This window comes from Gekko japonicus, unplaced genomic scaffold, assembly GCF_001447785.1.
Source record: "Gekko japonicus isolate JY-2015 unplaced genomic scaffold, Gekko_japonicus_V1.1 scaffold1424, whole genome shotgun sequence".
NCBI classification, from domain to species: domain Eukaryota; kingdom Metazoa; phylum Chordata; class Lepidosauria; order Squamata; family Gekkonidae; genus Gekko; species Gekko japonicus.
The window spans coordinates 136700-164204 of NW_015173173.1; the positions used below are offsets into that span (position 1 = coordinate 136700).

Below are 27505 nucleotides of genomic sequence, written 5' to 3' on the forward strand. Positions count from 1 at the left end.
GTCACCCAGTGGGTTTCCAGGCTGAGTGCAGATTCATGTAACAACTGGGATCTAATATTCTTGTGTGATGCCTTCTATCTTGTACAAAGTAGGAGCAATCTATACTGTATGGAGTAGAATTGTGACCACTGGTTTTAACAAGACACTGAATTTTCTTTGATAGTGAGACTGACAACAGGACAGGAATAGCTATGTTCCTTCCTGGTGTGGCATAACTTCAGTTTTTTATTCTTACCAGTGAAGTTGGACAAGAGAAAATTGCTTTGATGGGCGAGCTGCTGGTTCCACCACTACTGGGTGGGTTGATCCGTTTTTCTTTCTGCCGCCGGTTACAGAACCAAACACGGATCACCTCCTTCTCCATGTTCAGCTGGTCAGCTATCATGGTGATCTCTTCCGAGGTAGGCTTTTGGTTCTGAAAGAGAAATAATTTGAAAATAAAAACCATTCTCTGCTACCTAAGTACAATGTAGACACAGGGTGGCTCCCTACATAATCAGAGACAGTAGAAGGATGTAACTCAACATAAGAATACCCCACATCATTTGAAACACATGCATGTCACAGCAAGGGAGATGCTACCAGTTTCTCCTTCACAGGTGATGTGGGAAGCATGAATCACGGATGCTCAAGTGACTCACAGTTCTTCCATCATCATTCCTTTGTAACATGCTAAGCCATCCAAAGTGAAAAAACAGGTTGCTTACCTGTAACTGATGATCTTCGAGTGGTCATCTGTGCAGTCCCACACATGGGTTGAGCACCTGCGCACGACCTCGACTGGAGAACATTCCAGAGCTTGCCTCAGGAGTCTTTTTTAGTGGGCTCTCTTCCCGCCCTGGGGAGCAGACACACACTGCGCATGCCTGGAGCGGGGGAGAGAGCCGCCTCCCACTCAGTTCCTTCAACCGCTACAGGTAAGTCCCATCAACTCAAGGTAAGTGAACAGGAGATGCCAGCAGTGGGGAAGGCTGGGTGGGATTGTGATACTGCACAGATGATCACTCAAAGATCATCAGTTATAGGTAAGCAACCTGTTTATCTTCGTCGTGGTCTCTGTGCAGACCCACACATGGGTGATTAGAAGAGCTGAACCAGGTGGAGGAGGGAAGAGACAATAAACAGGTTAGGACACAGCAGTATGATTCCAATTTATAGGTCCTACCTGAAGAAGTAGAAGCATCAGGTAAAGAGATTGGAGCACCGCCTGGCCAAATGCAGCATCCTGTCGAGCTCGAACGTCGAGTGCATAGTGGGACACGAAGGTCGATGTCAAGGACCACATAGCCACAGCACAGACATCTTCCAACGGGACACCAGCTAGGAAGGCTATAGAAGTCGAAACTGCTCTTGTGGTGTGAGCAGTGATACAGGTGGGTACGGGTTGGTTTGCTAACTCATAGCAATCTTTGAGAGGAGACTGGCTCACCCTTGGACGAGGAACCATAGGCAACAAAAAGTCTTCGAGACTTTCGAAAAGGCTTTGTACGATGTAGATAAAAGGAGAACGCCCTCCAGACATCGAGGCAGTGCAGGGCTCTGAGGTATTTCGAGGCAGGCAGAGACGAAGGAGCCCCTTAAGGAAAGACTTTGTTAGGTGGTGTGAAAAGACAGTAGAGCCCTGTACAAAGGGGTGATATGCCGAGATGGCAGCCAGGTGTACTCTCAGAGAAGAGTATGCAAGGCCGGATTCCTTCAAGGACACAATGTAGGAGAAAATCTTGTAGAGAAGCATGGGTCAGATCGAAGGAGTGTTGCAAGGCGTGAGATTGGAACCTCCTCCACTTCAGACTATAGGTATTGCAGGTAGTTGGTTTCCTTGCGTTAAGCAATACATTCAACACCTCACATGGGAAGTCTACTGTAGGATCTTCCACGCTGTCAGCCTGAAGAAGGTCGGGTTGTGGTGGAGGATTTGGCCTCGATCCCTGGACAGAAGATCTGGCACACGAGGGAGATGATGGAACCGTCCGTTGGAGAGATAGAGGAGGTGAGGGAACCACACTTGGCGTGGCCACCAAGGGGTGATGAGGATGCAGGAGGTGGCATCAGCCACAATCTTTTTAAGCACCCTGGAGATGAGAGAAAATGGGGGGGGGGGATAAAATAGGGTCCCCGTCCATCTGTGAAGGAAGGCATCTCCCAGAGACCAGGCGGACGGCGGACCTCGGGTGAAGAAGAGGTGACAGCGGGCATTCTCCCAGGTGACAAAATCGTTGACGGTCAGGCGACTGAATTTGAGGAAGACCGGTCGTAGATACCAGGGATGAAGGGACCATTCGTTGTCTTATGGGACCGAGCAGCTCAAAAGATCAGCATCTACATTCTGAATGCCAGGGATGTGTATGGCAGACAGCATGATGGAATGATGAAGACACCAGTTCCAAAGGCGGATCACTGCTGTGCAAAGGCGAAGAGAAGCGTGCCACCCTGTTTGTTGATGTAAAAAACAGCCATGATGTTGTCCGAGGCAACATGGACAACCTTGCCTTGTATGATCGGGAGGAAGGCCCTTAAGGTGAGATGCGCCGCTCGAAGCTCCAGGAAGTTGATGTGAAGAGCAGTCTCTCAAGGAGACCAGATTCCCCTGGCAGACAGCGTCCCACATTGGGCTCCCCAACCCCAAAGGGATGCATCTGTGGACAAAGAAATCTCTGGAGGGGGATGTCGAAAGGGCATGCCGGCGAGGAGATGTTGTGGAAGAGACCACCACAACAGGGAGGTCAGTACATGTGCCGGGATCGAAAGCTTCATGTGCCAAGGACTCGATTGAGGATCAAAAACACGAAGGAACCAGAGCTGAAGGGGGCGCATTCTGAGCCTGGACGTTTCATACGACAAAGACAGTGGATGCAAAGTAGCCCAGGAGCCTCATGACCGACCGAGCCGATTGCTGGGGACATCTGGTGAAGGTGGACACCAGCATGATTATGCTTGAAGCCCTGGAGTCTGGCAGGAAGGCAGTCTCTGTGGTGGGATCGAGGCGGGCTCCTAAGAATTGGAGAACCTGAACAGGTTGGAGTGCAAATTTGAACAGATTGACGCACAGACCTAAGGTGCGGAGAAGGGCAAGAGTAGAGTGAACGTCGTGGAGAAGTTGAGTCTCTGTAGGAGCCACGAGAAGCCAGTTGTCGATATAGGAGTAAAGGACAATCCCCCGATGATACAGCTCAGCAGCGATGACTGCCATCATTTTTGTAAAGACCCTGGGGGCTGTAGAGAGACTGAACGAAAGGACACGGTATTGGTAATGATCGCCTCAGAGAGCGAAGCATAGGAATTTTTGATGTTGGGGGCAGATGGTAACGTGAAAATAGGCGTCTTGAAGATCTATCGACGCCAGCCACCCAGACTTGGGGAGAAGAGGGAGAATTGACTGTAATGTGACCATTCGAAATTTCTTGCAGCAAACAAAATGATTGAGATCTCGAAGATCCATGATGGCCTGCAAACCACCGTCTCATTTGGGTACTCGGAGTAGAAGCCGAGAGTTCGTTGCGCCTCCGGGACGATCTCAATGGCCCCCGTGTGGAGAAGCACGTCTAACTCTTGATGAAGTGATGGATTCAGGAGCGTGATGAAAAAATGAGGAAGGGTCAGGGGCAAAGCGAACTCTATGGCGTACCCAACCCATACAATGGTAAGGACCCAGGAGTCGGTGGTAATTTCTTCCGAACTTGGAAGGAAGAGGAAGAGTCGTGTCCGAATGGGAGGGGTGAATGAAGGAGGCGGTGGCAGGCCCTCGAGGTGGTCAAACGGACTGCTTGGGCTTCTTGGGGGCTTGTTGTTGTGGTCGTTGAGAGGGACGGGAGTCATATGATTTCTTCCTCCACTGCGAGGTAGTAGCAGGCGATGGCTGACGTTTATTGTAGTAAGGCCTTGGTGTCGAAGTAAAAACGCCAAGGTTTTGAGCCTGTTTCCTGCAGTCATCGACAGCTTTCAGAGCCTCATCCGTAGTGGAGTGAAAAAGTCCTTTGCCATCAAAGGGCAGATCCTCGACTTTGAATTTAATGAATGAATCTGTCTGGAAGGAGGTGCTCCTAAGCCAGGCATGATGGCGGAGTGTGGTGGAAGAAGCGAGGACTTTAGAAGAGGACAGCATGACGAATGGAGTTGATCTGTTGCTTGGAAATTGCACAAATTTCAGATTAAGCAGCAGACAAAGTAAGACGATATTCCTCTGGGACAAATTCAAGAACTGGACGAATGGCAGTGGCTACATTAAAGGCATACCCGGAAAGGTACGATAGGTATCAATTCTAACGTTCATGGATGCGATGGAGTAAGTTTTCTTGGCAATAGCATCAATCTTCTGTCCCTCACGGTCGGGAAGAGCGGACTGTCGAACGGGTTGTTTAGACTTAGAAGAGGAATGAACAATCATCGAATTCAGTGGAGGCTGATTGAACAAGAATTTTCAAGAAGATTCCTGAACCTTATAAAGGCCACCATAACGTTTCGATATCGGAGTGACAGAGGAAGGATGGTCCCAAGACTCCTTGAGGACCAAAAGGTGGACCGGACATAATGGGAGAATTGTCGAAGGTGGCAAATCCACTTGCACTAACTTATGGCGACATCGGTCACTGCAGGAGTTTCAATAGAACCCTGCACTTGCAGAGCTGTGGCCATTCACATAACAAGCTCCAAATAGGCTTTCGGGCCTCCGGTGGGAGAGATGGAACCTGAGCGACGAGTCTCATCCTCGATAGGAAGGACATCAGGGTCAAGATCACCAGACACAGAATGGTCCGATACCGAGACTAGAGTAGGTGATCGAAGCGGTTGACATCAATAGGTGTTTGGTCATCAGCAGAAGGGCGATACCGAGGTTCTAATGGAGAACACTTTAGGGCATCCGCAGACATCAATACATCTGGAGGCTGATCTAGCCCCAGGGAATGGACCCAGGCTACCGAATGGGAATGCCTGGAATAGGACGAAGTCGGCCGGCCTCCGCAGCGGTCAGTCTGTCCAAACCAGTCATAACGATCTTGGCGAGGGGTAGAAGACCTGGAGTAAGAGCGAGGGTAATATGCTCTACGGTGCCTGACATCTGGGGACCAGGATCTATAATTGGACGTCTATCTCGATGGAGAGTGCGAGTGATGGTAATGGTGTGGTCTGCGAGTATAGCGGGACCTTGACCTGGATCGACTTCGCATGAAATGCTCCCTGTCATCCAAACGGAGGATAGGCATATGGGAGTCTCGAGAATGAGACCAAGAGGCACGATGAGAGGAAGAGCGCTGGACAGGCGACTTTGAACACTGATTGGGTGGAATACGCCTTGATGGTGAAGGCTAGGCTTATGTGAAGGCGGAGCCACAGAAGATAGCACCGGAGTCGATGTCAAGAGACCGGAGATCATGACGGGATCGAGCTTCGGAATTGAAGTTGACATAGAGGGCTTTGATTTCTGCTTAGCCGACTGTTTGTCTTCGTGCTTTTTAGACTTATGCTTTAGGGGTTTCGCATTGTCGGGGTGATTTGGGGAGCAGAAGACTGCGACGCAACTGAAGACATCGTAGGGTGCAAAGCTGCCTCGAGGAGAGACCTTCTAAGGCAGGCCGCCGTATTTCTGTGGGCCTGACGGGTAAAGTTCGCGCAATGGGGACAGGAATCAAACCGGTGAGACTCACCCAGACAAAACAAACAAAGATCGTGGCTGTTGTTGGATGAAAGTTTGGCTGGGCAACAGCAACACGTCTTAAAGAATTTTGTTCGTCCCATACAAACACCTCCCTGGCCAAGGGGGTGTGTGGACAAAAACAAAAATGAGGGAAAATAGTAAAGTTTTTTTTGTTTGTTTTTTGTTTTTCAGGAGAATAAGAAGGTATAAGGAGAAATTAGAAGAATAAGAAAATGAAACTAGGAGAGAAGTACTCAGCTGAGGCAATTTGAAGAGCGATGCTAGCGAGGTGCGAACACGAAGGCGGTCGAAGAAGAACTGAGTGGTAGGCGGCTCTCTCCCCCACTCCAGGCATGCACAGTGTGTGTCTGCTCCCCAGGGTGGGAAGAGAGCCCACCAAAAAAGACTCCTGAGGCAAGCTCTGGAATGTTCTCCGGTCGAGGTCGTGCGCAGGCGCCCAACCCATGTGTGTGACTGCACAGAGACCATGATGAAGATCTTGCATGAACCCTTTGACCAGAGCAGAAAAGGAACACAGAATCAATTTTTACAGCATGTTTTAAATGTGTATTGTGAGTAGCTTATTTTTAGGTTCCTCAGCCATCATCTTATTTCCTTTATCACCTGGGATATGACATTTTACAACTGTTTCCATAGCATGGTTTCATTTTTCCATGGTATAGAGTTCTGTTCTGTAATACTGTATCAAAAGCTGGAGCAATACACTCTGAAATAATGTAGTGCAACAGATTTACTGACCTCCAGGAAACTCTTCTCTAAGGCCACACGTATGTTGGTCTCTATGCTGGTGCGTTTCTTCCTCCTGCGGTTCAAGCCCTCAATCCCCAGCCCAGGGGAATTCAGGGCACTTGGGCTGGAGAGAGCTGAATCAGATGAGAGGTTCTCTAAAAGGAATCAATGCAGGTTGTAACTATCAACGTTATTTAGTATAAATATAGTATTTTTAAAAGTATAATCTGTCTGAACTATTGTAGATAATTCTGTACTTTATGGGCACTGCCATGATCTCAAAAAGCAATGCTATCCATTTGCTGCTTAACTTCAAACTCAGTTCCCACTAACAGAATTCAGAAATAGAGGTTAGGGTAGCCCATTGGCTCCTGATGCCACTGAGCCAGCCAGTTATTTCTTGCTCATGTGTTTGTCAGCACTGCATAGCCTTAAGAATATATGAACTCACAATCAAAGAGAGCTCACTGTTTACAAAGCAGAGTACATTTTAATGAGGACCTGTTTAATTGAAAGAAGGCATAACTGTTTTCAGCACAACAACCAGTTGTACAGGAGCAGTTAAGTTAGTGCTTATATATGCATGCAACATATACCCCCCTTTGGAGAATGGGATGATGCCATGGGACATTTTTGTAGCAAATAATGCAAGGCCTAACCCTGTCAGAGAGCACAGTAGGGAAGATTTTTTGGAATTTCATCAGAGATCTGCTGTGAAACTTTTGAGGAAGCGTTCACCTGCATCATTGAGCCACTTTTCCAGAAGTGGTTTTAACTTGCACATGTTCTTAAAGCTGAGGTTCAAGGCTTCAAAGCGAGAGATAGTAGTCTGACTGAAGTCATTTCCATAGAGTTTACCCATAGCGAGCCCAACATCACCCTGCAGGGATGGAAAGAAAAGCAGCTATTCATCAACATCTATCTACTGAAGAGTCTCTTTTTCAAAAGAAAAGCAGCTATTCATCAACATCTACTGAAGAGTCTCTTTTTTAATGACAACAAGCAAAATTAATTACAAAACTTCAATTGATGCAACTGAGTGACATCCAGATTTCCTCCTCCTTGGTGATTCTGCTGCTAGCCCTCTGCTGAATTAGACCATCTTCATAAAGAACATGGATTGGATTCCATTATCAGAAAGAATCTGGAAGAAGACACTCCCCCCCTTCTCCCAGAAGTTCCCTGCATGCAGTGAAAATCCTCTGCTGAGAGTTAAGCAAAACTCATAAACATTTGGGTACAAAGGGGCTGCAGGGGAGGGGGGAGCTGCCTCCGTAAACTCTTTCGATTTACCCCATCATAGGTTCCAGCCCTATAATTCCAAAATTGTTTTTAAAAATTGGCTTGAGGCAGACCACCTTGCAGCAATGCTAAACAGGAAAAATGTCAGGTATGTTGATACATTTCAGAAATTCCGCACTTTCAAAGGTCTGTTGCTTGATTCAATTTTCAAGTTACAGTTTTGATTGAGGAACTGAGCCTCCTTCCCCACTTGGTGAGATGTGGGTGACTGAAGTGTTGTGTCCAGAGGATTCTGTTTTAATACCAAGGGCCATATCAGATTTGGGAACCTTCCAATCCAAAAGCTATGGTAGAAAATACACACTGCTTTGAAACACGTTATCTCAGCAGACTGAACATCTCTGCAGGCAAAGGATCAGTATCTGACACAAACTCATTTCATTATTTTAGTACAACTCATGACAAATCAAGCTGATGAGCTACTGATATTTTATAATATGACAGCAACTGGCATAACATATCCATCTTTCCTCTTCACACAGGGCAACCATCTCAGCATATACAACAAAGGATTCTAACCACCATGGCACTCTAACTACAAATTCCCTGCTTTAGACAGTTATTTTAAACTATAAAGCCTTCTTATGACAAAGAAATTATTACTTGAAAATTGAAATGTAATAGGCAATTAGTCTTCTATGTAAATTAGAACCTAGTAATTATTTCTGAAAGACAAAACAATAAATCTATAAGAGTCTGAAAGGAACCTACTGTGCCACTGGCAAAGAATTCTCTTTCACACACACAGGCATGCAATCTCATTATGAGAATTTAGTCTTTATTACTTAGGTTTTCTAATTACTACCCTCTTACATAATTAAGCAATAACTATCATTATAAACTAATTATGTATATAGCCACACAATAGAATGGTTAAGTAAATACTGTGCCGTTTGGCATCCTATTGGTAAGAGGTTTTGTTATAACAGAGAAGCATAAGAAGCTGCCCTTTCATCAACTTGTATGAAAAGCTCAGTTGGGGGATGGAGAATCATCTTTCATTAGCTCCATTAAGAAAGGGCTGATCTAGTTGTAACAGAAGATATTCATTCAGCAGAATTTGCAGCTACTGCTTAAATATATACATGTGAAAAAGTTGCAGCAAAAATGCATCATCTATGTAAGCTCGACATAAATAATAATGTGACATAAATAAGAATTTAAAACTGAAAGTCAGCTTTGTCATAAAACAATTCTGACAGCTACAATTCTGCATGTACTGAGATCTTCCATTATAAAAACCAGAGGGTTTGGGGCATGCAGAACAATAGATCTAATCTTAGCCCATGATTTCAGTAAAATGAATTTGCCTGAGAACTCTCAGGAAAGGTGGAATATGGATGGTTCAGAGTTAAAGCAGCTTTGATTACTGGGGGTAGGGGGGCACACACGGGACGGGGGGGGCACACACAGAAATCCACAATGCTTTCAAAGGAGCTTACACATAAGTCTACATTTTTTGAGATGGTATCTTTTTACTGCACTGATTAAAATTAGGGATGTGGTACAATCTGACAAGTCTGGATCAAGCCACTGGACCGGGAGGAAGGAGATGGACGGGTCCATTTTAACTGGACCTATTTCAAGAGCCTGCAGTATTTTTTAATTTAATGTATTTATTTTTACTTCATTTATACCTCACCTTTCTCCCCATTAGGGATCCAACGCACCTTATGTTGTTCTCCTCTCCTCCATTTTATCCTCACAACATCTCTGTGAGGTGTAGGCTGAAAGTGTGTGACTGACCTGAAGTCACCCAGGCCAGCTTCCATGACAGAGTTGGGATTCCACCCTGGGTCTCCTAGATCCTAGTCTGACACTCTTACCGCAAAGGCTACAGATCCTGAGATGCAACCCCAAAGACTTTCTTGATGCTGAAGTAATCTCTTAGAGGAACACACAAGGATGGCATCTGCTCTGCTGTGCCTCCCTCCTCCAATAAGTGGTGCAAATCCTTATCTCCATCGCTACTGCGCATAAACAGCACAGAATAAGGATGCTTGAGCATAATATCTCTTATTGGAAACACAACACAAGGCTTCCTTGATCCAGAAAGGGTCCCTGTCAAATCTGATTACTTTGCAGCAGCTGATATATACAGTAATACCCTCTTTAATACTGCTTTCTATAATGCTGCTTCATTACAGTGTTCTTTGTCCTGTGGGGAAGAGGGGCACTGGGGCTGTGTAGCAGCTTCACAGCACGAGTGGAACTGTGGGGCTTATGGAGAAGGCACACGTGGCATTCATCACCACCACCCCAGCTGATCCGGCCACTGGTGGGCTGAAAGGCAGCTCTGGACTTTCCTCCTTAACCAGTGCCACTGAATGGCAGGTACATGGGACTGCACTGGGCCAAGCACAGGCTGGCATCTCCATCCAAACCCACCAGCTGGAGAAGAGAGTGGGGGAAGGCAGCACCAATCAGATGTTCAGTGCTACAAGGAGCAGCCCAGCTCCTGGAAGAGGGAAGCTGAGCCATCAGGTGTAACGGAGGCTGTGCGTGGAAGGGCCCACACAAGACTTCCTTGAAGGAGGTGGAGTCAGGGGCTGCCAAAGGGCCATAGAAACTCTCACAGCTCTGGGCCAAGGAGGACTCCCAGGCTTGGAGTCTCTTGTGCTCAGAGAGAAGGGAAAGAAGTGATCTGGAGGGAACGACTAGGACTGATTACAGTGAAACTAGGCTGAGGCTGGAGGGAGCCCCATCAGAGGGTGCATCAATACTTAATTCTGAAAACATCTCCATTAGAACCAGTGGTTATATATACCACACTGTTTCACACAGACCTCTGTTTCAGGTGGGGTCGCCATGTTGGTCTGAAGCAGCAGAACAAAGTTTGAGTCCAATGCCACCTTTAAGACCAACAAAGTTCTATTCACGGTATAAGCTTTCGTGTGCAAGCACACTTGATATTTGAGGACATGTGCTTGCACACAAAAGCTTATACCATGAATAAAACTTTGTTGGTCTTAAAGCTGCCACTGGACTCAAACGTTGTTCAACAGAGCAGAAACTCTTAATGCTGCACCCATCAACAGATACAGCTGGGTGTCATCAGCATACTGGTGACACCCCAGCCCAAAACTCCACACCTAGAAAGATTTTATGTTTTCAGCCTTACCTGAGTGAATCCAAGTTTGATCCGTCTTTGTTTGAAAGTCTTGGCAAATTGCTCAAGCTCCTCAAGATCACTAGGCTCTTCCAAGCTGGGGGTATCAATACGCTTTGGTGTTGACTGGCTCTGTGGAAGTGACTGAATAGGGGTTGCTGCTATTGTGCGCGTTGGGGTTGCTGGCTGCTGAAAAATGACCAGTCAGAAGTTAAACACTGTGAAGTTAAAACTCTCCTAGGCTAGGGGTCTTTACATACCCACAAGAATCCCCAGATATGAAGAAAAATATGATGTCATAAATTAACCAAAATATACTCCCCAAAAGAGACAATGAATATGACAAATAGATAAGACTAGGAAAAAGGCCTGTTGTAGAAATAAAATAACAATATCATAACAAACATTAAATAAATAACATATAACTAACCATAATAAAAACCCTATCTTCTTCCCAGCCAATCATCAACCTACCTTTATTTCCCCCTCACTCTTCAGCTTTCCACCCCCCACACACCTGCAGCCTCTCCCGTGCTCTGAAGCCCTGACTGCTACGTTGCATTGGCTATCATATGGGGGCCACCTCAGCAGCATATAAGGATACAGAGCCCACCATTTTCTCCAGAGGAACTGATCTCTGCCATCTGGAAAGCAGTTGTAATTCTGAGTAATCTCCAGCCCTCACCTGGAGATTGGACACATTTTACCTCAGAACAACAAAACTGTTTAGAATGTTAGAGGCAAAAGCCAATCAAGTCGCATATGCAAACGACCTCTGTGACCGAGGCAGACGCCAATGAGGCTGCATATGCAAATAACCTCTGTGTTCTGACTGGCTATGGGGGGGAGAGGATTAGCAAAATGTTTAGAATGTTGGAGGCAGGACTCAGGCAAAGCAGCCAGTGGATAGGGAGACCCTCTGAATGACAGATCAGAGAGCGAACTGATTTTGGAGCGTGTGGAATGTTCTAGAGAAGTGCCACCACCATTCGGCTTTTATTTACAAGGGAGACTGGCAGCCGTCTGTTCATGCATATTCACTGCAGTGGCTCCCACCTGGTGGTACAGCTTGCCTGAGGAGGTCAGGAAGGCTCCCGCACTTCTGTCATTTCATAGAATGTGCAAAACAGAGATGTTCAGGAGGGCATTTCTATAAAAGGGATTAGAATTGTAGTCCAATAGAACAGCTCAGGAGGCTGCTTTTATAAGGGAATAGGATAGCAGTCTATTGCAATCTTTATTGTACATATCACCTTACTATTAGTACATTGTCTTCTTTCTACCTTTGTAACCCACTTTCTGCATTATGGTATGTCGTGACTTAGACAGCGTTAGTGTGTGTGCATGTGCATATGCAGAAGGTATTTTTATTATTGTTTTCCAATACTGTAATCCTAGTACTACTGCATTGTTTATTGGATGTCTTATGCTGTTCAATTTTTTTTAAATGTTTTGCAATCGGCCTTAAATCCCAGCAAGAAAGGCATAAATAACTAATGAGAATTATATAATCAAATACTTTGGAGAGAGGAAGATTTCCAAGGGGTTTCCCCTTTGCAATTTCTCACCCAGGATCAGGTAGAAAAATGAAATCAACAACTTTATCAATCACTATGACCAATATAATTTCCTTCTATCTTTTAATCCCATTCTACCCTCCCCTCACCAAGTGAGAGCAAGAAGCTTTAGGAAAAAGACTGACCTGAGAGGTGAAAGTGATGCTTGGCTGAGACTGCAGGAGGTTGGCTTGGCTTTGCTGAGGTAGTTGCGTTAAGAGATTCTGCGCTTGCAGGAGGCCTGGAACAGAGAACACATTAATCAGAAAATCCGTGGGTGCAAAATGTATATTTCCTAAGTGCACTGTACTTACAATCCTGCTCACAGCCGAAGGAAATCTATTTCATGTATGTGGGGCTCTGTCACTTGCCAAAACACAACTGAGCCCTGGTTTACACATGCAACAGAGTGGATTGATTCAGGTGGGGTAGCCATGTTGGTCTGAAGCAGCAGAACAAAGTTTGAGTCCAGTGCCACCTTTAAGACCAACAAAGTTCTATTCACGGTATAAGCTTTCGTGTGCAAGCACACTTGATATTTGAGGAAGTGTGCTTGCACACAAAAGCTTATACCATGAATAAAACTTAGTTGGTCTTAAAGCTGCCACTGGACTCAAACTTTGTTCAACAGAGCAGAAACTCTTAATGCTGCACCTGTGGGATCTGATTTCAGACGGAGTATTCTACAGCCTTAGTTCTGTGTAACTGGCAAAAAAAAAAGACACTGTGATGAAAAGGGGCCTCCATATTCTTAAGAGCTGCATTTATTCACTCAGAGCAAAGGGATCAAACTTACTTGAATGTATACCCCTGGGTATTTATGCCTCCTCTTGGTGGTTTGCCCGCAACAAAATAAAGAGGACTATTTGACAAGTTACCAGCAGTACTTTTACAGAACCGAAGTGTCTCTGTTAAGCTCCACTCACCCTGCTGCCCCTGCGGCGTCTGTGAGATGATGAACTGTGCTGGTTGCAAGTTGGTTGTCGGATGCACCAACACAAACTGTTGCAAGTTGAGATTCTGTTGTTGGAGCTGCTGCAGGTGCTGCAAATCCTTCAAGAAGTAAAATGATGTCAAGAGCAACTCAAAGCTAGATGTTCACTCCCACCCTTCAAAAGCCCTTTTGGAAAGAAGTGCTGTTGCAATGAGCAAACTCACTATCACTAAATGGCCTGTTAAAAAGTTGCCAACACTTATTTATTTATTTTATTGAATTGGATTTACCAGGCCGCCCTTCCCTACAAGCAGGGGTCAGGGCAGCTTACATAGCATAGTACTGATATAAGATTGTGGGTCTCACTGGGTCTCACCCATATCATAAGCCTTGGAGGTTTTAGCTGTACCATAGGGTTCCTCAACAGAAATAAATGCCCAACACTAAGTAAGTGCTGATGTTTTTGGCTGGCAAGGAACTCAGTCTAAATAAGTCTCCTTCATTCTCTGCAGCAGGCTTCATCTGGTTATAGGGCAGGGGTGGAGGCAGACAAAGAGAATAGCTGCCATTGCTGTCACTATTCTTGAGGTGAACAGGCAAGCACCACTATTAGCTTGGTCTCTCTCTCAAGCAGCCTACAGATGGGCCCAGCCCAGTGAGTTCTGTTCTGAACAGCTGCTTCCCCTGATGCATCTGGCAGAGACCGAGTATGTATCATGTGGTTAAAAAAAAGTAAACATGGCAAAACATGCCATTTGGCAATGGGCTAATCTAATTTGCCAAAAGCCATGTTATTGATTTAAGCTTTGCAGAACTCGCGCTAGGAACCTCTTGGGTGGGCTGACAGGATGGCCTTTGCAGACAGGAAAGCCCCCAGATGCAACAATACCAGCCTATTCTAGCTACTCCTCCCAGCACAAGCATAATAGAACAAGAGCTTGACTAAGGTTACAGAACTATGCATATTTACGAGAAAATAGAATTCCCTCTGAGCTCAGAGAAACTTACTTCTGAGTAAACATGAAAAGCACTGAGCTAAGGTCACCCAGATAAGCTTTTCAGCCAATGCTATGTGTAATACGTAGATTATTGTTCAACAGCTTCAAATTGAATTTGAATGGTGCATGTTAACATTTTCTTGCAGCATGTTAAGAAGTGCTTTTTTACACCTACGTGGAATCAGCTAGAAGGGACCAAAGGACCACCCAGTCAAACGGGAATTACTTTCTAGTACAATGGGCAACAAAACTAGCCCATTCATTTATAGTGGACTGTCAGAATAGGCAAAAAAGGTTACAAGCACTACTATATAAAATACAGACTCTGTTAACTAGATAAAGTAATATTATGTGTTACTCAAAAGCCTCCTAGCAGATTTTCAACAGCATTATCATTGTGTTCATATCCCTACAGAAGATTCTTTATTGATTGCACTTGAGGTTAAGTCATGCCTGTAAAATCGGTTAATTAAAAGAAATATAGCACTGCCTCTGATGCTGAGGTTGAGCCACTTAATTATTCAAGAACAGTCATGCTAAAACAAACAAAATACTTGGGTAATGTATTTACAATAGCAATTCAAATAAGCAAACCTGGCTCTGTTTAAAGAGCAAAATACTAGTAAAACCTGTATTCTCCAACCTGCAGTGGAATGTTTCCCCCAAAAGGACAGTAGAAATTATAGTTTTTCTCATAACATTTCCTCCAAAGATAAAAGAGCAGCATACATGGGGGAGGGGGTGTCTCTTCAAAAAATCTTTATAGCATCCTATGAGGTAGGTTAGGCTAAGGAATATGTGACTGGCCAAAGATCAACCAATGAGCTTCATAGTTAAGAGGGGATTTGCACCTAGGTCACCTTGCTGAATTCCAACCTAGTCTAGTATACAAGACAGACCCTTGAATTTTCATAGAAGGCAACTTGCATCTATCTTGCCTATATTTTATATGAGGAAAATTATAGATTTCCCCATAACAGGTACATGGAAATATTGGAAGACAGGGGCCAAGGGTACTTAAGAGCCAGGGGGAGAGACAGAAATCCAGCAGGAGATGCTTTTGGCTAGCCAAAACTATAAACAGCCTGAAAGGCAAAGCTCACCTGTGCAATTTGTATGGGCTGAGAGAGAGGGATCTGTGTCATGGGCGTTGCAGCAGAAGCTGAGATGGTGGCGCCTGCAGCATTGTGCTGCTGACTGGCTGAATGCTGCACAGCAGCGGCCAGCAACTGTGCCTGTGCCTGTTGTAGCAATAATTGCTGCTGGGCTGGTGTCAATGTGAGCTAAAAAGAAGTTTGAGAAGAGAAATTAATAGAATGAAGAATAATCCTTTCCACAAATCATAAATGATTTATCTAGAGTTGCTTCCATCAGACAATCCATCCTATGCAAAGGCAGTCTTTTGCTCCAGGTACAGTACAAAGCAACCTATACAGATACTTTAAAGTCAGCTGAAGGGTACCAGTACAAGCATTATACTGAGCCTATTATGACCGTTGGTACCATTGGGATTATAGACGCTTCTCTATGGCTCCGCTTCAAGATTAATGCGAAAAAGGTAATTAGCTGGCAAGCAATAGAATCAGCAGTGACAGGAAATAGCAAGCAAAAAGAACAAGCCATCCACTGACAGGCTTTGAAAGGAAATTTACACCCACCAGAAGCACAAGTGATTAGCCAGATGAATGAGAAATAGCAATGCTGGCTGTGGTTACCAAACAAACTGATAATACTCCAGCTGCTTCACATTAGCATGAATCCCTGCCATGTTCCATCATCTCCATTATGCCTTAAGATATAGCTAAAGAACATGTGCCCCATTTGTTTCTCTATAAATCACCCTCCCCCCATCTGCTTTTTTTGTTTTGATAGGACTGAGCTGGTAGGTTGACATCTCTGCCAGTTTCCAAACATGCATTATCTCTATGAAACAGGTGGTGTTAGACTCTTTCCTGTACATGAATATGCTTGCCAATTTCTTGCATTGAAAGAATCCCCATCTTCAAAAGACCTGCATCTAGTCTCAGTGTGGCCAAGAGCAGTTAGGCGAAATGATAAGTTTAGAACAGACTGCATCAGTGTATCAGTGTAAAACAGTGGGAGGGCTTCTAATGTCCTGGCCCCACTGCTGGACCTCCTGATGGCACTGGTATTTCTGGCCACTGTGTGACACAGAGTGTTGGACTGGATGGGCCTTTGGCCTGATCCAACATTGGCGTCTCTTATGTTCTTATGTTCTTATGTAAACATACATTTTATAAATAAGAACTATGAAGAGTAAAAAGCAGAATAAAGCCCACTAAGTACGGAAAGCATTACTCTATAACATCTTCCTGTGAACAATCTGCCATAAATAAAACCAAATTAAACACAGTGAGTTTACAGATGGTAGACAACTTCTACAGAATAAACAAGGGGGGCAAGCCTCCAGTTTTCCATTCACATCTTCTAAATGTGAAATTATCTTATCATTTTTCACTCTCACTGTTAACAATGGAAATAAACACTGATAGTTTACCAAAAGTTCTCAGTCCCATATAAATGCTTTCAAAGGAGACCTAAAAGTTCCTGACATTCAAAATGGCAATCAACAGCGACTTTTGTAAAAATAATTAAACAGTTCATCTGATATTCATGAATATGACTGAAACTTTGTGAGCATTGTAACATCTGATATGAGCACAAACCCATACCCTCCTTTCCTTGTAATCATAGAAGTCACAATACAGTTTCTATGACATCATCAAAACATGTCAGCATTCTCATGAGAGAAAAAAGTAAATACAGAGCAAGAGAAATCTTTTTTAAAAATAAATGCTACCAAGTAACAGAATATTTGCTACCCTTTACTGATAACCTGGAACCAAAGTGTCCTATTAACATTTTCAAGGGCTGTCTTTATAGAAATTCTCCTTCTAAGCAAAGAGGAGAGCTGTGCACCTGGCTGGGTGTTTCAAATTTACACATACATGCATTTTATTCCTCTCCTTGCTTGCTGCAAGATTCTACTTGTGGCAATGTAAAAACAACTAAATACTACCATGATACAGAAAAACCAGAATTTAAAAATGGAACAGCAATTGAAACAGATCAAACAACTGGTAGAAGGCACAAGAACGTCTGTCAGAAACAGGAATATTTTTACTTTAAAGAACAGCAACACTGGGATTAACAGGGCCTACCTAGATGAGAAGTGTCACAAATCCAAGCCCATAACACAAAAGGTTCCCACCGTTTGCCGTAACAGACAATACTTTTTGTGACATGTCTCACATGAGACATAAAAGAGAGACGCCCTGCAAGGAGGTTCAATTCAGGCAGCATATGGTTTAAAAGATTTTTTTTAAAAAAACTGCCTTGAATTGAGTCCAGAAGACAACTGGCAAATAGTGCAGATTAGTGCCACATGATCCTAGTAAACTGCCCCTACCAGAATACAGGACACACTGTATTTTGCACTACCTGAAGTTTCCAAATTCTCTTCAAGGGCAACTCCACACATAATGTATTGCTGTGGTCAAGCTTAAATTTACAAATACCTGGATGACAGCTGCTCAATCTCATATCTCCAGATAAGGCTGCAGACAATGAAAAAGATAGACTGGTAGAATGTGTACCAGGCCATTCCTATCTGGACCTAACCACCACCACTTGATTGACTGCAGAATTCACACTGTATGTCAGCAGATGGTGGTCAGCCTTTGGAAAACAGGGATTAGAAACCAGGATTACTTTGCTACCAACCAATCATTGGTTTAGCATTATGTCCAGTGTTCCCTCTAAGCTGAGTTAGTGTGAGCTGGCTCACAGTTCTTTAGCCTCCAGCTCACAGATTTTTATCTTAGCTCAGGAAGGACGGCTCCCGAGCAAACTGATTTATGCAGTCCCCAAATCGCTCGCTCACAACTTTAAGGCCCATAGCTCACAAAGTAGAATTTTTGCTCACAAGACTCCACAGCTTAGAGGGAACATTGATTATGTCATACAATATATTTACTAAAACCAACTAAAAATCACACAGCAGTGAGCTAGATTTCACAGAACTCTTTCTTGGGCTTAATGTTCTTTAAAAAGGCTATTAACGGCATATTTTAGGGATGCTCTAATGATAGGCTTGGAGACAAAGTGTACATGCACTTAGTCTTATTTTGACTTAGTGCATTGTGTAAAATTCATCTCCTGCTTCATTAATATAAGTACTATCACTACCTAAACAAAACGAATCCAAAAAGACACATACAAACAGATTCTTTTTGTCCAACATTGCTCCTTTTTTATTGGAACAAGAGTATTGGAATAAGATGTTCCCTAAAGAAATGTCAAAGAAGTGTTACTACGGGTGGGCATGAACCTTTGTTCGTGATGAATTTTGGCTGGTTCGTGATTTGAAAACTGAAGTCCACAAACTGCAGCCCGGCCACAACCCCCCACAAACTTTTAAGGCAGTTTGTGAAGGTTTGAGAGGAGCAAAAAGCCACCAAAACAGCTGAGCGGCAGGCTGCTCCCAGCCACTCAGCTATTTAGATTGAAAACAGTTGAGCTGTGGGGGCAGTTTGCTCCGCACAGCTCAGCTATTTAAAGAGGCTTTCTTGAGCTGTGAGCTCCAGGGGCTGGCTGCCCAAGAAAGCCCCTTTAAACAGTTGAGCAGTGGTAGCAGGCTCAGCTGTTTAGGGCCCAAAGCAGCTGAGCTGCAGGAACAGTTTGCTCCACAAGTCTCAGCTGTTTAAAGGGACTTTTTTTGGGTTCAGTTCTGAGCCATTTAAACCACTCCATTCTGCTCTCCACAGCTTTCCGGGGGGAGCAGAAAGGATCACTGGAAATTTACCGTGAAAGATCATTCTCCTCTGAGGAAAGGAGGACATCTTGATTGGGTGATTCCTACCGTCCATTAAGAGAGGCAGGAACTATTTTTCCAGCTTCCTGTTTCCAGCTTTGTGGGAGCCACCCTCTCCAGTTTGGCAACTCCAACAGCAGTTTGGAATAAGGTACCACCTCTATAATTGGAGGAAAAAATGACAAAGTAAAACTCAGTAAGATACAGAAAATACAAGGGCTGAAACAAGAAGGGATCCTGCTTTTTACTGTTTCTTCGAGATGACTCCAGAAGGAACATCCTCCTGTCCTTGAAGGAGAAGGACCTTTCACAGTAAGTATTCAATGGTCCTTTCTCCCTCTGAGATGGAGGACATCTTGATTGGGACCTCCTAGAGCAGTATCCTCATTTCTTTGTCTCTGGAGCACTCTCCTTCCAAAGATGACACCCACAGAGCTGTAGTGTTGATTTTGTGATGCTTGACAAAGATAAGACAAAGGTAGACAGAGAAGATTAAGTTGCTGCTTTGCAAATTTGACTGTTGCATGCTGAGTAAGGTCTGCATTGGTGGCGGTGCTCTTAATGGAATAAGCTGTGACACCTGAAGGAATGGCTATTTTCAGCACTTTGTAAGTCTTGACAATGCAAGCCCTTATGAAACTACTTATGGCAGACTTAGACATCCTTTGTCTCTTGTTATGGGGGATAAGGATATGAATAATGCGTCAGAAATTCTGATAGACATGGTTCATTGTATGTAAATCTTCAGTGCCCTTCTGACATCAAGGGTGTGCCAGGATCTTTCTTTCCGGTGCTTTGGTTTAGGATAGAACATGAAACTCTTGATACCTGTGGAAAAAAGAATTAACCTTAGGAATAAAAGTAGGGTCTGGTCTGAAGACCACCTTGTCCTTACGGAAGATGGAGAGATCTTCTTTGATGGATATTGTGTTTAGTTCAGAGACCCTCCATGCTGATGTGATGGCAACCAGGAAGAGGGTCTTCATTCTCACCCATTTGATGGTAATCTCCTTAAGAAGTTTGAACAGGGCCTTGGTCAAGGCAGAGAGTATGATATGTAATTTCCATGTAGGGAACCTGTGAATCTGTGGGGGTTCCTTAAGGCCACACCTTGCAGGAAGCGTGTAATATGTGGGTGCCAAGAAAAGCTGATTCCCCTAATACAGGGAACAACAGTAGCGAAGGCTGCTACTTGTGATTTCAACGTAGATGCCTTGAGGTTCTTTCTCACTTCTCCCTGTAAGAATGCCAAAATTGAAACAATCAAAGGTCGTAATGGATCAGTCCCTTTTCTTCTGCAGCAGTGGATGAAAGCCTTCCAGACTGTATTGTATATTCTGTTGGTGGACTGTCTGCAAGAAGCCAGTAGAGTCTCTGTCAATCCTGTGTCATATCCAAAATAAAGAAAGTGTCTTCTCTCAACCTCCAGGTGGTCAAGCGAAGCCAACTGGGGTAGGGATGCCAGATCAAACCCTGCTGAAGCATGTCCAGCAACACAGGTAGCTTCCAGGGATGCTCTACCGTCTTCTCCAGCAATGTTGAGAACCATAGTCTGCATGGCCAGTACAGAGCCACTAGAACGACTTCCACTTTTCGAGTTCTGATCTACCGAGGGACCCTTGGCAGAACTGGGAGAAGTGGAAAGGTGAAGAACAGTTTCCTGGGGTATGGCACCATGAACATGTCTGTCACTTCTGCCTCAGGATGGTAAAACCTCATGAAGAATCAACTGAGTTGGTGATTTTCTGGTGAGGCAAACAGATCTACCTGTGGGTTCTTGAAGCAACTGACTAATTGTAGAAGTTCCTTCTTCAGAGACCATTCTCCCTTCTGCAGGGTCTGTCTGATGAGCCAGTCCACTTTGCTGTTGGCGGAGCCCTTGATGTGCTCTGCTGTAATTGATAGCAGGTGCTTCTTGGACCAGGTTAAGATTGTCAAGGCTTCTTTGTGGAGGGTGGACGACCTCAAACCCGTTTATGTAAGTCCTTGCTAAGATATTGTGTGTTCTTATTAGACCATGTCTGTGTAAGATTTCTGGACGAAAAAACTTTAATGCTAGCCAGAGTGCCCTCAACTCCAGTAGACTGATGTTCATCTTGGATTCTGCCCTGGACCAAGTTCTTTGAACCAGCTTGTCCTCCAGTGCCACACCCTATCCGGAGAGACTGGCATCTGTGAAGATTTGTGCTACCTTCTGTTTTCAATATGCCTTGTCTTGCAACAAGGTGGATGGTTTGATCCACCACAGGAGGCTGGCCTTCATGAGTGCAGGTGGCCTAAGGGCCAAAGTTGACATTTGCAGAATTTAAAGTTGATATGGCCACAGAAATTGCTATAGCTGTCTCATGTGCAGTCATGCTCACTGCATTATGTCCATATAAAATATAATTAGGCCTAGGAGTTTGGGTAGGGTCATAAGAGGTGTGGACCTGGTCTTGATTATAGACCTTGATCATTCCCTTATTTTCAGGGCTTGTGGAAGGAACAAATGGTCGACCAAGGCATTGACGATGACACCGAGGTGCTCCAGGTGTTGGATGGGTGTAAGGAAACTCTTCTGAACATTGACAATGAATCCATGATCTTGGAGGCATTGTATTGTGCTTTGAGTGTCCAAAAGTGCCTTTCTCCTGGTCCTGGACCTGATCAGAAGATTGTCCAGGTATGAATGAATACGAATCCCTTGCTGTCTTACACGATCAAACTGATTAGGACCTTGGAGAAGACTCTCTGAGCTGTGGCAAGCCCAAATGGAAGCACTTTGTATTGAAAATGATGATCCCCAATGCAAAAATGAAGATATTTCCTATGTGCAAGAAGTATAGGGACAAGGAGATATGCCTCAGTAAGATCGATAGACATCAGGAACTCCCCTGGTTGTAAGAATTCCATGATGGAGCAGAGAGTTTCCATCCTGAAGTGTCTTGTCTTTATAGATCTGTTCAGAAACTTTAGGTCCAGAATTGTCTTCCAATTTCCATTTCTCTTTGGGAATGTAAAAACTATAAACTCCTAATCCCTTCTCTGAGGATGTCACTGGCTCAATGGCATTTATTCCAAGTAGATGTTGTATAGCTTGGGTAGTTCTTTGTTGTTTCTCTGGTCTCTTAGAAACTGGGGATCGTATGAAACATCCCAGTGGAAGGCTGGAAAATTCTATTGCAATGCCCTTGGAGACTACTGTGACTATGTCCAATGTTCCTTGAAATGAAGTAGTCGTCCTCCCACCAGAATGTCATTGGCATCATGCCTTGGGTTGCTTGGATGCCCTGTTGGACCTTTCAGTTTGAGGACCTGGCTGCCTGAAGAATCTGGATTGCTGTCTGTTTCTTCTATAGACAGCTCTTGGCTGGTTCCAGTTAGGTTTTCTTTGGTCTGTTTAAATCTTAGTAAGACATGCTGGGAACAAAAGGAGGCCCCACTGAATCGTTGTCTGTCTGCATGCCTCAAGGTTTTGGCCATGGCTTTTCTCTTGTCTCTCGTTTCCATCAAGATCTTTTCCAGATGATCCCTGAGGAGTCTGTCTCCCTGAAATGGATAGGCGATGTCAATATTCTTGGAGTGAAGATCAGCTGGTCATGTTTGTAGCCACAGAACCTTCTGGCTGCTGCTGCTGACATAGTTCTAGATGTGAAGGTAAGATAATCCAATATATCACTGGCTGCAAAAGAGACCTAGGACCCGAAAGGATTCTTCTCTAAGGCATTTATTGGATTCTGGTATTAACTGTAGTACTTTTCTAGACCACACAAATGCAAATCTAGAAATGATAGAAACTGTTGTAGAGGCCTTGATTGCTGTTGCCATTGCTTCATGCACCTTTCACAATGCAAAATCTGCCGTCCTATCCAGACTGTCCCTAATGGTGCCCTGTCTATCTTCCAATAACAGACCTGAAGATTGAGGTGCTGAAACAGGAGCATCCACCAGCAGCTACAAAAACCCATTAGCAAAGGAAGGAAGGGCATACAGTCTCTTGAGAAGGGTAGGACATTGCTTATTAGATAAAGGATTAGCCCATTCAGATTTAAGCTGTGTCTCAAAATACTATGGAAAAGAAATTACTCTTTCTTGAGGATCTGACCTAGGAAAAAACTCCATTTCCCTTGGGTCTAGACATTTGTTTCACATCAGAGACATCCAAATTCTCCTTCTCTGATGATTCCTGTAAATCTAGGGTGGCAAGCACCTTAGAAAGTGGACTTTCCTCCACTTGTTTGTCATTCCCCCTCTTCCTTCTCTTCTGGTTCTGGATCAGATAGTGAGTGCCAATCTACGGTTGCATGGAACCTCCTCTTGTGAGTAGTGATAGACCCTTTCTGGGATGCCTTAGTTGGCCAGGCCTGAACATGTGCTGGCCTATGTCTGCCTGACCGCCCTCCATACAGGGGAGGGGAGGAAGAAGAGGAGGGGGAATGATTTCTAACAGGGGATCTAGACCTTCTACGACCCCTGGGAGAAACAGGAGTAAGACTACAATGAAGATTCCTTAATTCCTCCCACATTGTTTGCTTAAGGAAGGCCATAAGGTCTGGAGGGCATTGAAATGACCCCAGGGATCTTACATTACTGCTTTGCAGCTGAGGTGCATCAGCTCTTTCCTCATCAGGCTGAGTAGTTTGCAGCAAGCCTGGATTGTTATCCTGTTCCTGAGCGCCTGTCTGGGATGATGCAAAGGCTTGAGAGCCTCCAGGGCGATGCCCCCAATCTTCATTTGTTGCCTATTGGAGCGGGTGATTCACCTGAGAAGGGAGTCCTGATAAAACAGATTACGCAAAATGGCCACCATCGTAAGACTTTGGTCCAAACCAGATGTTGGCCTCGGTGCACCTGTCTGTTTTGTTTTCTCACGCTTGTTCTTCTTCGCAGAGGGGTTGGTCATGGCTGCTGGAGCAGACCACATCAGGGCCATGCCATTCTTGGCAGTCTCCCTCATGCCTCCAGTGAAAGAAGAATCAGTCTCCACAGCTGACAGAAAGCTGTCAATCTCCATATCAATGATGATTTAAAAGAGCAGTGAAGAGAGATTACTGCTAATGACCGCTAATCACCCTCAGCAGTCTGGCACTCAAGTTGCCCTTCTACACTCTGGGGGGGGGGGCGGTGAAGAAAGGACAAGAAGAGGCAAGCGAAGGAATAGATAAGGTAGAAAAGTAAGGAAGTAGGTTGAAGAAAAAAAATATCTAAGTCTAAATCTAAAAAAGAGTACAAGCTTGTCTCTGAAGCTGCATTTCTTCCTGAGGCAGGAAACATACTGGAGAGGGTGACTCCCACAAGGCTGGAGACAGGAAGCTGAAAAATTAGTTCCTGCCTCCCTTAATAGATAGTGGGAATCACCCAAGCAAGATGTCCTCCACTTCAGAGGAAGAAAGCCATGGTTTAAATCAGTGTTCCCTCTAAGCTGAGTTAGTGTGAGCTAGCTCACAGGTTTTTAGCCTCTGGCTCACCCATTTTTGCCTTAGCTCAGGAAGGATGGCTCCAGAGCAAACTAATTTATGCAGCTGTCAAATCGCTCGCTCACAACTTTCATGCTGGTAGCTCAACAAGTAGGATTTTTGCTCAGAAGACTCCACAGCTTAGAGGGAGCGTTGGTTTAAATGGCTCAGAGCTACTTAAAACCCTGTTTTCCGCTCCTTGCAAAAAGTGGCAGGAAACAGAAAGCAGGGGTCATGAACTCATAAAAACCAAATTGGTATGCAAACCAACCGCCCAGTTCATATTGGTTCGTGGTTCAGTTCATGGTTCAGCCATGAACCACAAACCAAAACAAAAAAATGCGGTTCAAGGCCTTCCCTAAGCGTTACATTTGATAGATTATATATTGACTATATATTGATATTTGTATACTTTACATAATTTCTGAATTATTGTAGTAACCAAGATACTTATTTTTGCAAAATAAGAGGTATTGTTGTTACTTCTTTCTTCTCTACTTTCCTAATACTTTTTAAAAAACGGTTAAATTTTTCTTTAAACTTGTTCCCTGCTTTACCAGCATCCAGAGTATTCTGATCAGAACTACATTTAAATAATTGCTGGTGTTTATAGTTTCAAAGTAGGTCTGGCCAGTGCTTCATTGTCCTAATATGACCTCCTGGGCCACTGGACATAAAGTAATTTAACCCGGCAAACCGTTTTCTGAAGCACTGTTTTAAGATTGTTATATTATACAACAGGCTTCTACAGTGCCTTACATCAACATTAATCTCTCTTCCTTTTTTTCTCCTTTTGTTAAAAAAATAGATATGCAGCTTGAAGGAGTAGTTCTGTGAACCTCTAAGGCTGCCTCATTTTGTGATTTTTAGCTGGTCCTAATAAAAGTTCCTGCTTCGTTTACAACTGAAGCTGCTATTCCTACACTAGATCTAAATGGAAAGATAGAGCTATGTATCAGTAGTGATGACATCTCACTCCAAATTTCCATATAGCTATAAAACAGCAGTGGGAGACAATGGTATTGCAAAGCACCACAAAACAACTGTCATATAAGCAAGGAATAATTTCCAACATCACCCTTCACAACTGCTTGTACAGGAAAGAGAAACCAGCACATGGTCATCACACTCCCCAAGGTCCACATATCACCATGATCTGGAAGGGTAAATGCCATGAAGAGGAACAGAAAACACAGCAGGGAAATATTTCCACCCCTCTCAATATCCATCGGGACAACCAAGGTGGTTGCACATCGATGACTAGGTCAGACAGGGATAGGTAAAGCAAGGGTATTTGCTTTCCTGATATGCCTGGAATTAAAATGCAGTGACCTGGTATTGCTTTTTAATTGGACGATTAGCTAGTGCAACACCACAAGACAGGTGGCTTGTTAAAATGCACTTGGACTCAGCTTACCCCAGTGATCTGTCCTCCGGCCAGCATGAGCTGGGTCTGGGGTATGGCTGCCTGCACTGAAGGCTGCTGGGAAGGCTGGCTTGGCTGTTGACTGTCCCCAGATTCTTCATTAGATTTAGACTAGGAAAGAAAATATATAAGCCTTTGTAGAGCAAAACATGGATGGACACAGCCATCTTCATTGTTCTTCATTACAAACGTTTATGGCTGATGTATGTTACTTGGTTTGAGAAATACCTGCTTAATGTAATAATTAATTCCCATAGCTAACTGCAGATAATGGAACAGGATTTCATGTAGTAATATCAATTGTAATGGAAGGAAAATGCCACAATCAATTTAAATTAACAATTCCCAAACAGTCACCCAGGTTCAGGATCACTCCATACATTCAACAGCTCCAGTTCATAACAGACAAATGGTGGTTCAGGCTAGTATCTTGTTTGGCACAATAGCGATGATATGCCTAAATATATTTTATTATTTAAGAGGAGGAAAATCTTCTGCTCCAATTCAATCTAATCTTGCTCCAATTTACATGACACTCATCAGCTTCCCCATTTCTTTGCTCCAAAAAGATTTGTGCATACATCTGCACTGAGAGGGTAGCACTGCTCAACATGGTAGTTTTGGATAAGGGCAGTATGTTTTCTTTCCATAGTAGTATAAATACCTCAAGTCTACATACAGTTACAAAGTAAACAGGGTACTCAATTGAAAAACCTTACGTACTGAACAGTATTCAAGAACACCCCCCAAACACACACACATCTTGTCCCTAAGTTACAGAAATGCAGTATTTATATACGCATTTATATAGAACCATTTTATAAAAGAAGAAATTACTGTAGCCATGAGGGATGAAATGCAAGCAAGAAAGCACATGAAAAGGAAAAACAAGAAGAGGGGGTTTATGGTAATTAAAACTGCTTATGCAGAACATTAAAATTCTGCATAGATTTGCATATTTTCTACCACCTGTTTTGGGGACTGCAGAGCAGGCTAATTAACATAGAGGCTCTGATTAATTCTGCCAGTCATTGAGAGATAATTACAGCACAGGACTGTAAACATTCTGCACTGGAGATATAGCCTGTTTGCCAACATCTCTCTCAGGGATTGAAAATTTACCATGGCAACCAAGGCAATTTTCTGCCTCTTTCTCTTGGAGAGGAAGGTCACTATCTCCCCTTTTTTTCAAAATCATCATATGTAACTAGGTGCATGTTCTAGGGGGTTTCCAAGAAGGCTCTATCCTAGCTCCTTAGTTCTCATACAGAGTGAAGCCATTTCACAATAACAGTATGTGCTTTTCCCTTTGGATGCATCACTCAGATGATTTCATGCAAGGGAGCAACCAGTGGATTGTAATGCTATAAGGCACCCTGTATCATATGTAGGGTAAATAGTCAGGTGGACCTCGCAAGAGCGGGGAACACAAACAGCTTTAAAATATAATTATTTACTATAGTAGGAAAACCAAATAATGAATTATGAGCAAGGTTGACAATTTCAGCTCTGTTCTGCTTTCAGAAAGA

The 27505-nt window shown here is 44.0% G+C and overlaps 1 protein-coding gene across 1 annotated transcript in view; it reads right to left on the reverse strand.

The window, feature by feature from the left end:
* Positions 1 to 27505, reverse strand: part of POU2F1 (POU class 2 homeobox 1) — a 130830-nt gene that overhangs the window by 21806 nt on the left and 81519 nt on the right. The window contains exons 5-12 of the mRNA XM_015422554.1: positions 25968 to 26087; positions 15385 to 15564; positions 13276 to 13402; positions 12496 to 12590; positions 10806 to 10979; positions 7121 to 7262; positions 6392 to 6537; positions 236 to 415 (exon numbers count right to left, since the gene is read on the reverse strand). Of these exons, the coding sequence (XP_015278040.1) occupies positions 236 to 415; positions 6392 to 6537; positions 7121 to 7262; positions 10806 to 10979; positions 12496 to 12590; positions 13276 to 13402; positions 15385 to 15564; positions 25968 to 26087 (1164 nt within the window). The remainder of the gene's footprint in view (positions 1 to 235; positions 416 to 6391; positions 6538 to 7120; positions 7263 to 10805; positions 10980 to 12495; positions 12591 to 13275; positions 13403 to 15384; positions 15565 to 25967; positions 26088 to 27505) is intronic.